The sequence below is a fragment of the Hordeum vulgare genome, chromosome 5H (genome assembly GCF_904849725.1).
Source record: "Hordeum vulgare subsp. vulgare chromosome 5H, MorexV3_pseudomolecules_assembly, whole genome shotgun sequence".
NCBI classification, from domain to species: Eukaryota; Viridiplantae; Streptophyta; class Magnoliopsida; order Poales; family Poaceae; genus Hordeum; species Hordeum vulgare.
The window spans coordinates 313,920,692-313,934,513 of NC_058522.1; the positions used below are offsets into that span (position 1 = coordinate 313,920,692).

Consider the following 13,822-nt stretch of genomic DNA (forward strand, 5'->3'; position numbering starts at 1 on the left):
AAGATAGATCCGAGTTAGAAGCTCTTGAGGCATAGGTAGCGAAAATAGCACCCTTGTAGTTAAGATCTACACAATGAATAAGAAAACACAAGCAAGAGTAGGCTTTTACCTCACCTGAGAGGCCGAACCTGGGTAAACTCGTCTCTGTCGTTCCTGATCAACCCTATCCAAAGCTTGGTCTAGCCGCTATGGCCTCGCAACTAAGTTATCCTATGAGGACACTTGCCGTGACATCCCCACGACATCGGGGGTGTCGGTATTTTACGTGTCTGTTGTCCGAATTCCCGCAAAGTCCTCATGTTTGTCTCCGGTTTGCGAAAGAAAATACGTCCGGATCGTCGTTCGTACCAATACAAACTCGCGTTGGATGGCTTTCGTGGTTCGAAAAGTGCAGTCCAAATGTATGTTGACGGTTTCATGGTTCATCTTGGAGATGTCCTTAGAGAGGGAGTAGAAGTTTATAGTACTCCTAGTATGTATGACATGACCAGTTAAATGTTGGGGACTGATCTACGAATTTGACATTGGTGTTTGCATTTTTGAATTTATTTTAGACCTTTCGGTGATGTGCATTCGGTCGAAGAAGACGTTTCAGTCGACTACGAAAGCGTTTATGGCCACTTTGCCTATCTCAAAATGATGTGTCGATTCAATTTTTTAAAGATGCTCATAAAAATAGTACATGTGTGCATGCGTTTGTAGGGATCAATGCATACCGTGTACGTAAACGACTTCGCTATTGTTAGAAAAATGTTAGAACTGATCGGCCAAACTGCCCATCTGCGAGCAATAACTTTTCTGCACGGAGATATAAATAGACCAACGTGTTCAACTGCTGCGTTGGAAGGCCGGCGTGCGTACTGACAAAGTTACCACTGGCAAGGTTCTGGCGCCCTACGTGCCTGCGCCCAGACCGCGCGCTGGAACCGTGGAACTCCACAGGTTAGCTTCCACTGCGGGGCGTCTAAATGCTGGTCGCCAAAAGCCGGTCACATATATGCAGGTATGCCCGCCCTGCCCTCCCGTTTCAAAAAGATGACCAACCAAGGAGCACAAGGCGCCACGGGGGTAAACTCGTCCTGGCATCGCATCTACCACTACAAAGCACGCCTTCTCTCTCGGCACCAGCGAACTCTCTCTCTCTCGCGCGCGCCGCCTCTTCTATAAAGACGCCTGCCCATTGTGTATGCGTGTGTCGAATCCGCACCGGAGTAGATCAGATTCTCTCCAAGATCCTAGGAATAGACGTGGCTGATTCACTGGGCCTTTCATCCAATGGAGAAGAGGGAGGAGGAGAGCAAGGCCCCGCTGCTGGAGCCCAGGTCCGCGGCGGCGGCGGAGAATGGCGGGAGTGACATGGTCGGCGACGGAGGGGCGGAGGAAGAAGAGGAGGCGGGGCTGCGGCGTCAGCTGGTGGAGGAGAACCGGAAGCTGTGGGCCGTGGCGGGGCCGTCCATCTGCACGCGCTTCTCCACCTTCGGGGTCACCGTGATCAGCCAGGCCTTCATCGGCCACATCGGCCCCACCGAGCTCGCCGCCTACGCCCTCGTCTCCACCGTCCTCATGCGCTTCAGCAACGGCATACTCGTAATCTAATCACCTTCCTGCTTTGCTTCTTCCTTCTCTTTTGCCAACGTCATGAGTTGCTTCAATCTAACGAAGAATTAATTTAGGTTTGACGACCATAACTGAACTGCTTACTTTTTTAGCGCTGTATGTATAAAAAAGAACTGATTAGATTTCTAGAACCAAACCAGGAGCGCGCCCCTGCTCCAGTCCGTCGCCAGTTTCATCAACATCATTTTAACGTAAAAACAACGGGGCATACTAAGAATTAACAACAATGTTTCCTCGCAAAGAAGAAGAGGATTTGTCTGTGTGCAAGTAGCACATTTTGATACCGATGATGTGACACAACATGATACAGATGGTACGCCAACTGTGTCGTGGTCCATGCTCGGCGCTGTATACTTCACTTTTGGCATACCAAAGTCTAGTCGTTGTCGACGTGATCGTCAAAAGTAAAGTACTCTCGTACTTCTTTTACACATGGGCCTTGTTTGGATAATCTAGCTTAGCTAGTGGTTAGAGTTAGTTTCTGTTGGGTTTTGATGTGTAGAATCAGATCAAACTGTATGTGCTAAGCTAGCACACAGCCAGGCAGCTGGATGGTTTTTGTGTACCACATGTACGTGGAGCAGGCTAGCTTGACCGGCGACTTACAACGGATCTGATTCGATCCTTGCTGCACGCAGCGATTTCTTTGGACGAAACACACGCGTAACTAGTTGATGGATTGCCGCAGGCCCGTCTCGAGCCTGGAATACTTTTTATTTCTTTTCGTTTTTCTGGTGTTACAATCAACACCCCTAGGGTGTCTTTTATACACGTCCACAAGGGACTATGGAAATAGACTAGGACTAGGAATCCTAATACTACTAGGACTCGGTTTGGCTTTCTTTCCTAATCCTACATGAGCAACATGATTAACATCTACATTCACCTCCTTAATCTTGTTGCTTGACTTCACTTCTTGCACTCCGATTTTCCTCCTCATCTCGATGAACTTCTGTCGACCGAGGGACTTGGTGAAAATATCGGCAAGTTGGTCTTTCGTGTTCACATGTTGAACCTCGATCAACCCTTCTTCAATGCACTCCCGGATATGGTGGAACCGGGTATCTATGTGCTTGCTCCTTTCGTGATGAACCGGATTTTTGCACAACGAGATTGCAGCTTGGTTATCGATCTTCAGTGACACCTTCTGCACCTCCCGCTTTGCAAGAATAGCTAGGAGTCTTCTCAGCCACACTGCTTGACAAGCCGCCGTGCTTGCCGCTATGTATTCTGCCTCGCATGAAGACAGTGCCACCACCTTTTGCTTCTGAGAATTCCAGCTAATCGGATTCGGGCCAAGGTAGAAAACCATGCCCGTTGTGCTCTTTCGGTCATCAACATCACCTGCCATGTCACTATCTGAATATCCACGAAGGATCAATCCTTCCTTTCCCTTTCTGTACGTGCAACCAAGATTAATGGTGCCTTTCACATAGCGCAAGATTTGATTGACCGCGCTCATGTGCTCGGTTGTCGGATTCTCCATGAAACGACTCACGATCCCGACTGAATAAGCCAAGTCAGGTCGGGTATGCACCAAGTATCTTAGGCTACCCACAACGCTTCGATACATTGTGGTGTCCACCGGCGGATTTGAGCTACGCTTGCTCAACTTGTGACGTTGGTCCATTGGAACTTGTGTCGCGTAGCAATCTGACATGCCACACTTGTCCAATAACTTGACCGCGTAAGCCGATTGACATAGGGAAATCTCTCCGGAGCTTTGCTTCACTTCGATGCCCAAGTAATAGCTGAGTAATCCCAGATCACTCATGCTAAACTTGTTCTTCATTTGTGCCTTGAAACGTTCAATTTCTTGTACGCTATCTCCGGTGATAATCAGATCGTCGACATAAACTCCAACTAGCAGGTTTGAGCCTTTGGAGTTCTTTGTATAGACTGCGTGCTCGAGGGGACATCTCTTGAACCCGAGCGAGACCAGACTTCGGTCTAACTTTGAGTTCCAAGCTCTTGGCGCTTGCTTCAACCCGTAAAGTGCCTTCTTGAGCTTGTAAACTTTCCCTTCTTCGCCTTTCTTCTCGTAGCCGAGGGGTTGTTCCACGTACACTTCTTCTGTGAGATCGCCGTTGAGGAAAGCGGATTTAACATCCATATGATGAACCTTCCAATCCTCTTGTGCTGCCAAAGCTAGGAGCACTCTCACCGTCTCGATTCGAGCAACCGGTGCAAACACCTCATCATAGTCAACTCCTTGACGTTGAACGTAGCCCTTTGCAACGAGTCTTGCCTTGTACTTCACAATGGCACCCTCCGTGTCCTTCTTTAACTTGTAAACCCACTTCAAACCTATCGTCTTTTGGTTTGGAGGTCGGGTTACCAAAGTCCACGTGCCATTGCTCTCAATTGCCTTCATCTCCTCATCCATGGCGTGCGTCCAGCTAGAACTTTTGCTCGCCTCTACGAAGTTCGCCGGCTCCTCAACTCCGAACAGACATAGTCCGGAGTACTCGAGCGTAACTGGCTTTGTGTACTTATAGACTTTCTTGAGGGTCTTGTAGCGACGAGGCCCTGAGGAGTCCGTTGTGGCTTGCGAAGGAGGCGACACAAATTGTGTCGGTGTTGCTGCACTTGAGGAAGACGGCTGAGACCCTACTGTGTCATCGACATCCGTGTCGTCGGCGTAGTCGTCGTGACCGTGACCATCATCTTGATTGTCGTCGTTACTATGCGCCTCGTTGTCGATGTTGTCGTCGAGATCTCCGCCTGTGTCGTGCGCGGCGTTGTCGCTATCTCCTTGCGACCTATGCGCGTCGTCGTCGGTGTCGGCACCATGATGATCACTACCATTGTGGTCGCCTTGGTTGGGTGTCTTGCCAATCACCTGGACATCCTCCCCTGCATCATCATCAGTTGGAAATTCAACTGCAAATATGTTACTGTTTGGAGCATCGTCGGCTGCGGCGCTCCAATTCCATGCTTGGTTTTCTTCAAACACGACGTCGCGTGAAATCCGTAGACGCTTGGTTTGTGGATCGTAGAAACGGTATGCCTTGGTGCCAGAACTGCTCTCGTATCCGATGAACACCATCTTGGTGCTACGATCGGCAAGCTTTGAGAGATGTGGCTCCGCCGTTTTCACATGTGCCACGCACCCGAACGTCCGTAGATGAGACACATTCGGCTTACGTCCGTAAATTGCTTCATACGGAGTCTTGCCGATCACCGCCTTCGTTGGAGCCCGGTTGAGAAGATAGACCGCCGTCGAGACAGCTTCTCCCCAAAAAGTCTCTGGCAGGTTCTTGCTCTTGAGTAAACTCCTTGCCATGTCAACAACGGTTCGATTGCGCCTTTCAACGACCCCATTCTGCTGCGGCGTGTAAGGTGCCGTGAGGAACCTCTTTATGCCAATCTTCTCGCAGTAGTCGTTGAACTCATTCGACGTAAACTCTCCGCCGCGATCTGTCCGTAGAGCGCGAACCTTCAGCTTGTGTTCCATCTCTGTTGCAGCCTTCAATTTCTTGAACGCTTCAAACGCCTCATCTTTAGATCGTAGGAGAATGACCCACATATATCTCGAGTAGTCGTCTACCACAAGGAAGAAATACTTCTTTCCAGCGTGAGTTGCCGGGGTGATAGGGCCACATAGATCACCATGGAGCAGCTCGAGTGCATCACTTGCACGATAGGTAGACTGAGCAGGGAATGGCCTGCGGTGCTGTTTTCCAACCAAGCACCCGTCACATACTCGATCAACATGGTCGATAACTGGCATCCCGGATACCATCTGCATCTTTGACATCTTCTTCAAGGCGTAGAAGTTAACGTGTCCAAATCTAGCATGCCATAACCACGAATCATCATCACTCTTGGCAAGCCAACACTCCGGTTGAGATTGATCAAGGTTGAGGATATAGAGCCTATTCCGTGTGCGATTAACACGAGCTAGCACGTTTCGGAGGTTGTCGAAGATCGTCATCACTCCGCTCTCTATATTCACCTTGCATCCATTCTCGTCAAGCTTCCCAATAGAGATGATGTTGTTGCGCAGCCGTGGGATGTAGTACACTCCGGTGAGTATGCGATGTTCGCCTGTGAGACCCTCAAAGAGGACAGATCCTTGCCCGCAAATCTCCACAGCTGAACCATCACCGAACTTGACCGAGCCTTCAACATCGTATTCCAGCTCGAGGAATTTCTCCTTGCACCCCGTCATGTGGTTACTGGCACCCGTGTCGAGATACCACGACACGTTCTGATCACCGGATAACTTTGGTGTCACTTTTTCCTCATGAAGTAGCACCTTCCGGCTTGGTTTCACAACCACCGTTTCAGCGAGATCACAAACTTCGGCCATCAGAAGACCTGGACCTTCGTCTTCCTGCTTTGCCAAATTTGCCTTGATCTCCCGCTTGTTAGGCTTTGGACAATCCTTCGCAAAGTGACCCATCTTATTGCAGTTATAGCACTTGACCTCGGACAAGTCCAAGTTCCGTGGTTTCTGCTCTTTAGATTGGCCCGCCTTACCACGACCTTGTGGTTTGCCTTTTCCTTTGCCTTTTCCGGTTTGTCCATCGCCCTTCGTGTTGCTTGAGCCTTCGCCACCGTCACGCCTTCCTTTGCTACTTGGGGCCTCCCAATCTGCGCGCGAGTACATGAGTTGGTCACTACCTCCTCCTTTGCCTTTTCGACAGCCACGAGCATTCTCTTCCCACGTCCGCAGGCGTCCGATCGCCTCCGTTATGGTCATGTCGTCGATGTCGTAAAGCTGCTCGAGCGTGCCGATGATGTACGTGAATTTATCAGTCACTGAACTGAAAAACTTCTCCACGATCTCGGTCTCCTCGAGCTTTGAACCAAGCGCGCGGATCTCTCCCACCAGAGTAGTAAGACGCATGGCATAGTCGTTCACCGATTCAGTTTCCTCCATCTGCAACTTGCGAAATTTGCGCTTCAGCACTTGTGCCCGAGCCTTGGTGACGCGATCTTCTCCGATCCTCATCTCCTTGAGTGCGTTCCACGCCTCTCTTGCCGTCTCGAACTCCGCCAATGTCATCAGCACGGAATCCGGCACAGATTGGGCTATGGCGGCCATGGCACCTTCGTCGCGCTCCTCGTCGACGTCGTCGTCCGTGATGGCCTCCCACACTCGAAGGGATCGAAGAATAATCTTCATCTTCACCGCCCACACACCGTAGTTGGCGTCGGTGAGCATCGGGTACTGGATGGGGATGTTGCGATGCGCCTGGACGTTAGCGCCGCTCGTTCCTCCACCACTGGTTGCTGACTTGACGCCCTTCTTCACCTTGTCGCCGTTCTTGTTCGCCTTGGCACCGCCGCTGCCGGACTTGACCGACTCAACGTCGCTGTCCGTCATCGTAGATCGTAGATCGTCGAGGCTCTAGATACCAATTGTTGGGTTTTGATGTGTAGAATCAGATCAAACTGTATGTGCTAAGCTAGCACACAGCCAGGCAGCTGGATGGTTTTTGTGTACCACATGTACGTGGAGCAGGCTAGCTTGACCGGCGACTTACAACGGATCTGATTCGATCCTTGCTGCACGCAGCGATTTCTTTGGACGAAACACACGCGTAACTAGTTGATGGATTGCCGCAGGCCCGTCTCGAGCCTGGAATACTTTTTATTTCTTTTCGTTTTTCTGGTGTTACAATCAACACCCCTAGGGTGTCTTTTATACACGTCCACAAGGGACTATGGAAATAGACTAGGACTAGGAATCCTAATACTACTAGGACTCGGTTTGGCTTTCTTTCCTAATCCTACATGAGCAACATGATTAACATCTACAGTTTCTAGCTCATGACTAACCCTAAACTAACTCTAGCCAAATAGGTGTTTGGATGGAAGGGTTAGGTTGACAATAGATGCATCTTATGAAAAGAGAAAAGTAATTTTTTTAATGAGCCTCATAAGAACTAGCTCCAATTAGCATCTCTTGGCTGGTGGGAGGAAGAGAGAAAAATATGTTTTAATAAACCCCATAAGAACTAGTTCCAATTAGCATCTCTTGGGTGAGATAGTTTTTTTGAATGTGTTATATGCAACTAGCTTCAATCTAACTCTTATGTTTGGATACTTTAAGGCTAGTAGAACCCCAACTAGCTTAAACTAAATCTAACCCATAGATTCAAACAGGGTCATAGTACTTTCAAGTCCCTCGCCGCTAATGTCAAAGCGGAACAAACCCCATGGGATTTTTCTTTCATTTTCCAACCCCATTGGCATTGGAGTATTTAATACCGTGTGCTCTTTGTCCGGTAGCCCAGTGGCACTGCACCGGTTCAGAGATTTCAGAGACTTCATTGCATCAGAAACAAATTTGTCTCAACCCAGAAAAGTCTGACGATCTCAAGCACAACCAATAACGTGCTGTAAACTTGAATGCAGCTGGGCATGGCGAGCGCGCTGGAGACGTTGTGCGGGCAGTCGTACGGGGCGAAGCAGTACCACATGATGGGCATCTACCTGCAGCGGTCCTGGATCATCCTCAGCGGCTGCGCCGTGCTCATGCTCCCCATCTTCATATTCACCGAGCCGCTGCTCGTCTTCATCGGCCAGGACCCCACGATCAGCGCCGTCGCTGCAACCATCTCCATCTGGTACATCCCCGTCATGTTCGCCAGCGTCGTCAACTTCACGCTCCAGATGTACCTGCAGGCGCAGAGCAAGAACATGATCATCACCTACCTCGCCTTCGTCAACCTCGGCATCCACCTGTTCCTGTCGTGGCTCCTGGCCGTCAAGCTGCACCTTGGGCTCGCCGGGGTCATGACCTCCATGGTCATCGCCATGTGGATCCCTGCCATTGGGCAGTTCGTCTTCGTCCTCTTCGGTGGCTGCCCTCTGACGTGGACGGGCTTCTCCTTCACAGCACTCACCGACCTCGTGCCTATCTTCAAGCTCTCTCTCTCCTCTGGCGTGATGCTCTGGTATGATCAAACTCCAGTTTTCACTATATGTACTCATAGTTTTAAATAGCCCGCTATAGCCTAGCTATAGCCTTTTCAGCAGGGTGCCGCTAAATGGTATCATGTACAAATATTCCGCTATAGCCCGCTATAGCTGATTTAGAGGCTCGTCGCTATTTCCATAGCCTGCTATTTAAAACACTGTATGTACTACTGCTTCCGCTTCAGTACAACCTCCCTCACAAATACGGAGTAGTACAGAGGCAGTCGAGCTAATATATAACTGTTGGTAGGCAAGTTGAAGCTATATGATCAAAATACTAAGTACTCCCTCCCTTCCAAAATAAGTGACTCGACTTTGTACTAACTTTAGTACAAAGTTAGTACAAAGTTGAGTCACTTAATTTGGAACAGAGGGAGTATATCGGAAGATGCGTTTTTTCCAAAAACTTTGAAATTTCATTAAAAAAATGTGAACATATTTCTTTAAAGAATGCAAATAATCTTTGAAAACCATGAACAAAGTTTGGAATTGAAAAAACCTTTTAGAACATGAACATTTTTTGTGTAGTGAAAAAAATGAAATGTACAAAGTTTTGAAATTCTTAATAATTCTTAATTTTTTATATACGACGAATATTTCTAAATATACAATAAATTTCAGTAATATACATAAAACAGTATTTACATACACATTGAACATTTCTGTTATATATGCAGAGCAATATTTAAATACACATTGAACATTTTTTTCATATACGCTGAACAATACTTAAATACACAGTGACACTTTTGTGATAAACGCTACGCTGAACATTTTTAACTACGCATGAACACTTAAGAAATACATTATACATTTTCTTAACATGCTGTGAAGTTTTTTAGAATGTATGATGAACATTTTATTAATACATGTGTAAACTCTTTGTATAAATAATTATAGAAAACACAAAATATAAAGAAAACAGAATGAAAAACTATAGGAAGAACCAAATCTGAACACTATTTCCAGAATTGTGAAGAAACTCCCAATAATTAATGTTGTATACAAATTGCAAACCGAGTGTGTGTTTAAAAAAAATATCAACTTTTACAAAAGCAAAATATTTTTGAATATATAAATAGAAAATTCAAAAAGGAAATATTTGTAAAAATTCTATAACATTTGCTAATAATATAAACAATATTTGAAAACGAGAATTCGTTTCATATTCAGAAAATATTTCAAATTGTCAAACAGGTTCCAAAAAGAATAAGAAAGTTTTAAAAGGAGAAAAATAAATTAACAAAAAAAGAAAGAGAAAACGAAAAATAGAAAAGGAAGAAAATACGTATAAGCCTTGGCCCAACTGGGCGACGACATCGCTCCCGTTTGTTACCTATTAGGCCAGTCCAATTGTCACGGATTTGGAAAAACATTTATCAATTTTAAAACAAAATGTTCATGAATTTAAAAAAAATCAAAGGCTTTGATACAAGTTTGTAAAGGTTCACAGATTTGATAACAAAATTTACAAATTTAAGATAATACTCATGAATTTGAAAGTTACAGATTTTAAGAAAAGGTTCATTTAAAAATAGTTTGTCAATTAAAAAAATATAATGAAAAAAATCAGAAGGAAAACAGAACAATAAAAAATACGCCTTTTCAAAATTGCTCCTGTTTATTCAATAAAAGTTTCGATTTTTTTCAGAAAATATTTCATTTGTATGAATTTGTAGTGTTTTCTTTTACACGTCGCGCTTTAAAGTATCACCAGGACCAGTAGGGTGAGGTAGCTAGCAGCATGTGTCTTTAGTTCGAGTCTTCCTGCTCTCACTTTTTTATTTTATTCTCCGTCGCTTTTATTTAACGTGGTAGGAGAGGTTTAATGGTCCGGCCCGTTTGTAATTCGTATATAGGACTCGTGGCGTACTTTTAATAAGACCATCATGCCATTTATTACGAAAGGATATAGGATAATCTCAACCCTTGATGTGTTTAAGGGTTGTACCGAAGCTGAAGTGTATATCAGCTGTCTAAAAGCATCTCTAACAGACCCCGTATAATGGTCAAACTCGGAAAAGAATGACGTGTTTACAGTTTCGGTCGGAAAAATGACGCAGAGCAGTCCCGTAAAACTTGTTCGACCCGTAAACTTTTTAAGGGTCACGGTAAATCTATCCGCGAAAATCTTATACGTGCAGTTTTGGAGGTAGTATACAGTTCAACCCTTAAACTGGTCAAACCTCGTCGAGCAAACGCGCCGCCGCGGAACTGGCCGGAATCTACGTGGAACTCACCGGAATCCGTCGCCGCGTGTCGGAAGAAGCCGCCGCACTCCAAAATTTGTCGCTGTCGGTCCGAATTGCGGCCAGCTCGACCTCCACTGCCAAGGCGAGACTGTGCACGGGCAGGATGGAGCAGGCCACCAGCGGCCTGAATCGGAGCGGGGCGGCACCGGAGAAGAGCGGGGCAGGGTGGGGGAGCTCGCGCGGCCAGACGGAGGACGTACGCGCGACGGGGGGCAGTGTCGAGCTTAATCGGGGACGGGCAGTGCCGAGCTCAATCGGGGGCGAGCGGTGCAGGGCTCCTCCACTGCATGCATGGCCGGTAACGGGCGGCGCTAGGATGAGGCGGGTGGCGTCAAGGCGAGCCGGGGCGGCAGGGCGAGGCACGCTGTGGCTGGAGACGTACTCGCCGGGACGCGAGGAGAAAAGAAAAAAATGGGCTATAGTTGGATACGGTTTCATTTACGGGGTATGTTCTTTTCGAGGCAATTTCACACCGTAAAAACAGTTTACAGTGTCTTTATACACGTTTTTAAGGGTTGGTTTTATGGGGTCTGCTAGAGATGTTGTGTACCTAGCGTCCTTGTCAAAATCCTGGATGCACCTAGCTATAATGCATGTTTTTTCCCTATTTGCCTTTTCAGTTTGGAATTGTGGTACAGCACCATACTGGTGCTCCTAACCGGGTACATGAAGAATGCAGAGAGTGCACTTGACGCTCTATCAATATGGTAATAGATATTACTTTACTTCAGAGCTTATCATTTCATTTCATTGTTCTTGAAGCGTATTGCGTAAGCTTTGGTTTTCCACTCTGAATATTGCTATTAGTTCAGAGAAAGGTATAGTCACTGGTGCATATATGTCATTGCATTGTGTCCTATTGTTTTCCTGCCATTGCATATGAACTAATTACGTACTGTGATTTCTATCAGCCTAAACATCAATGGTTGGGAGATGATGATTTCTATCGGCTTTTTGGCCGCAACAGGGTAACTTGTTGTTGATTTAGAGTTCTCTGTTATTCGTATCATGTGTTTGAATCAATTTTCAAATTTTTTATGATAATGATTTTGTGTGTTATAGAGTGCGTGTGGCAAATGAGCTCGGAGCTGGAAGTGCAAAAAGGGCCAAGTTCGCCATCTTCAATGTCGTCGCCACTTCTTTCTCGATAGGCCTTGTGTTGTTTGTGTTCTTTCTTTTCTTCCGTGGGAAGCTTTCCTACATATTTACCACAAGTGAGGAGGTAGCTGCCTTAGTTGCTGACTTGTCGCCTCTTCTGGCCTTTTCCATCTTGCTCAACAGTGTTCAGCCAGTGCTATCAGGTTTGCTTTAGCATTTGACCGAATTCCAAATCTTTTTGGTTGGCTTACTTTTTTCAAAATGTGGCAAATGATTTGTCTGTCATACTAACGAAAGGTCCATTTAGTTTACTGATACTATAACCTCGTTTGATAGGTGTTGCTGTTGGTGCGGGTTGGCAAAGTGTCGTTGCCTATGTTAACATCACAACATATTACTTGATTGGTATCCCTCTTGGAGCAATCCTAGGTTATCTTCTTGGATATCATGTGAAGGTAAGATGATTATTTTGAACATTGCTGTTGTGCCTATCAGTCACTGCTAGTTACTACTCCTTCCGTTCCTAAATAATTGTAGTCACGGAGAACTAGAATAAAACAGTTGTACTTCTGTCTCTTGGATCTGTGCTTTGTCCTAACTCTCCTTGGTTCTTGTCACAGGGCATTTGGGTTGGCATGCTGCTCGGAACACTGGTCCAAACAATTGTACTTCTGTTCATAACAATTAGGACTGACTGGGATAAACAGGTTAGCTTGGTTAACTACTTGACCATCACTGTAATCAAACATTGTTAATTAAAGTCTTCATAAGTAGGAGAGGAGATGTACTCAATTGTTGTTTCTATTCTATTTTTTCAGGTGGAGGTTACTCAGGATAGATTGAAGAGGTGGTACATGGACGGGAACAATGGAAAGTCAGATTCAACGTCAAGTCCGTGAGAGTAAAAATCTGGCACAAGTAATGAATCGCCATCAAGGTAGAACATATATGCTCTGCTTCATCGGAGTTCGCAGCATTTAAGAGGTTAACTACGGTTCTTTCAACATGTCAAGAGTGAATAGACGGAACATTTGTAAGCGCAGACGTGTCAGAGGTTGTTGAGTATCGTGATTAGTTAACAAACAAAAGGAAGATTAAAAATTATTCTAGCTTGTCTTGTAATCTAAATTAATCATGTATTTATATATATATATATATATATATATATATATATATATATATATATATATATATATATATATGCCCACAAGGCTTAAGCAATATACATTGATTCCATTAATCCCTCACCTTTTTTACAATATGGTATCTGCCGTAAGTTTTTAGAACTAGCCGCCGCGCGTTGCCCCGCGGCGGTCGGCCTCCATGACCGCCGTCGGGAGCCGCACTGTCCGTACCTAGGGTTCGTCCGTCGACCGTGTTGACCGACAACCCTAGAGAGTCTTTTTCCCGATCTCTTGATCCGTGTTTTTCTCTCTTCCGCTGGTCGCATTGATCGGCGTTTGCTGCCGCCGTCAACCCACACACCGCTACTTGACAGCGGCATCGACTCTATATCGGCCACTTCGTCATCAACCGCGCTGCAAGGTTGGACGCGCTGCCCATGGGACGCCTTCGTGCGTCGCTGACGGCCGATCGCTCGTGTGGTCTTCATTGCCAATTCGTCTTCGTCGTCATAGCCCGGGACAACACCGACAACGTCGCCATCGACTCTAATATGCGTGTCGTTCCCGTCGTGGCGCATACAACAACGCCGTCGGTCTGATCAATCGATCGCGCGCCTATCTACCGTCGATCGAGCCATAGGATGCCGCCACGTCGTCCCTTCGGACCGCTACGTGGCCGCCCCAAAGTCCTCCCGCCGGCTGCTCCGACCTGCGTGCCGCTCCCCTGAGATCCTCTCGACGGCTACCCTCATAGCTGCCGCCACCTTCACGTCGCCCCTTCAGGGTTGTCGCGCCACG

The 13,822-nt window shown here is 46.6% G+C and overlaps 1 protein-coding gene across 1 annotated transcript; it reads left to right on the forward strand.

The window, feature by feature from the left end:
* The first annotated feature begins 1,150 nt into the window (after positions 1 to 1,150).
* LOC123395697 (protein DETOXIFICATION 21-like) lies at positions 1,151 to 13,056 on the forward strand. Its single transcript, XM_045090731.1, has 8 exons — positions 1,151 to 1,587; positions 7,987 to 8,528; positions 11,423 to 11,509; positions 11,714 to 11,770; positions 11,865 to 12,103; positions 12,237 to 12,355; positions 12,521 to 12,607; positions 12,719 to 13,056. The coding sequence occupies exons 1-8, from the start codon at positions 1,276 to 1,278 to the stop codon at positions 12,797 to 12,799; spliced, it is 1,524 nt and encodes a 507-aa protein (XP_044946666.1). The 5' UTR covers positions 1,151 to 1,275; the 3' UTR covers positions 12,800 to 13,056.
* The last annotated feature ends 766 nt before the right edge of the window (positions 13,057 to 13,822 follow it).

What these genes read in the sequence shown, in the direction of transcription:
- LOC123395697 (XM_045090731.1), top strand. Translation starts at nt 1,276, where the DNA reads ATGGAGAAGAGGGAGGAGGAGAGCAAGGCCCCGCTGCTGGAGCCCAGG. An exon ending in GGCTTTTTGGCCGCAACAGG is followed by an intron (nt 11,771 to 11,864) that starts GTAACTTGTTGT and finishes TGTGTGTTATAG; the next exon opens with AGTGCGTGTGGCAAATGAGC. An exon ending in TTCTTGGATATCATGTGAAG is followed by an intron (nt 12,356 to 12,520) that starts GTAAGATGATTA and finishes TTCTTGTCACAG; the next exon opens with GGCATTTGGGTTGGCATGCT.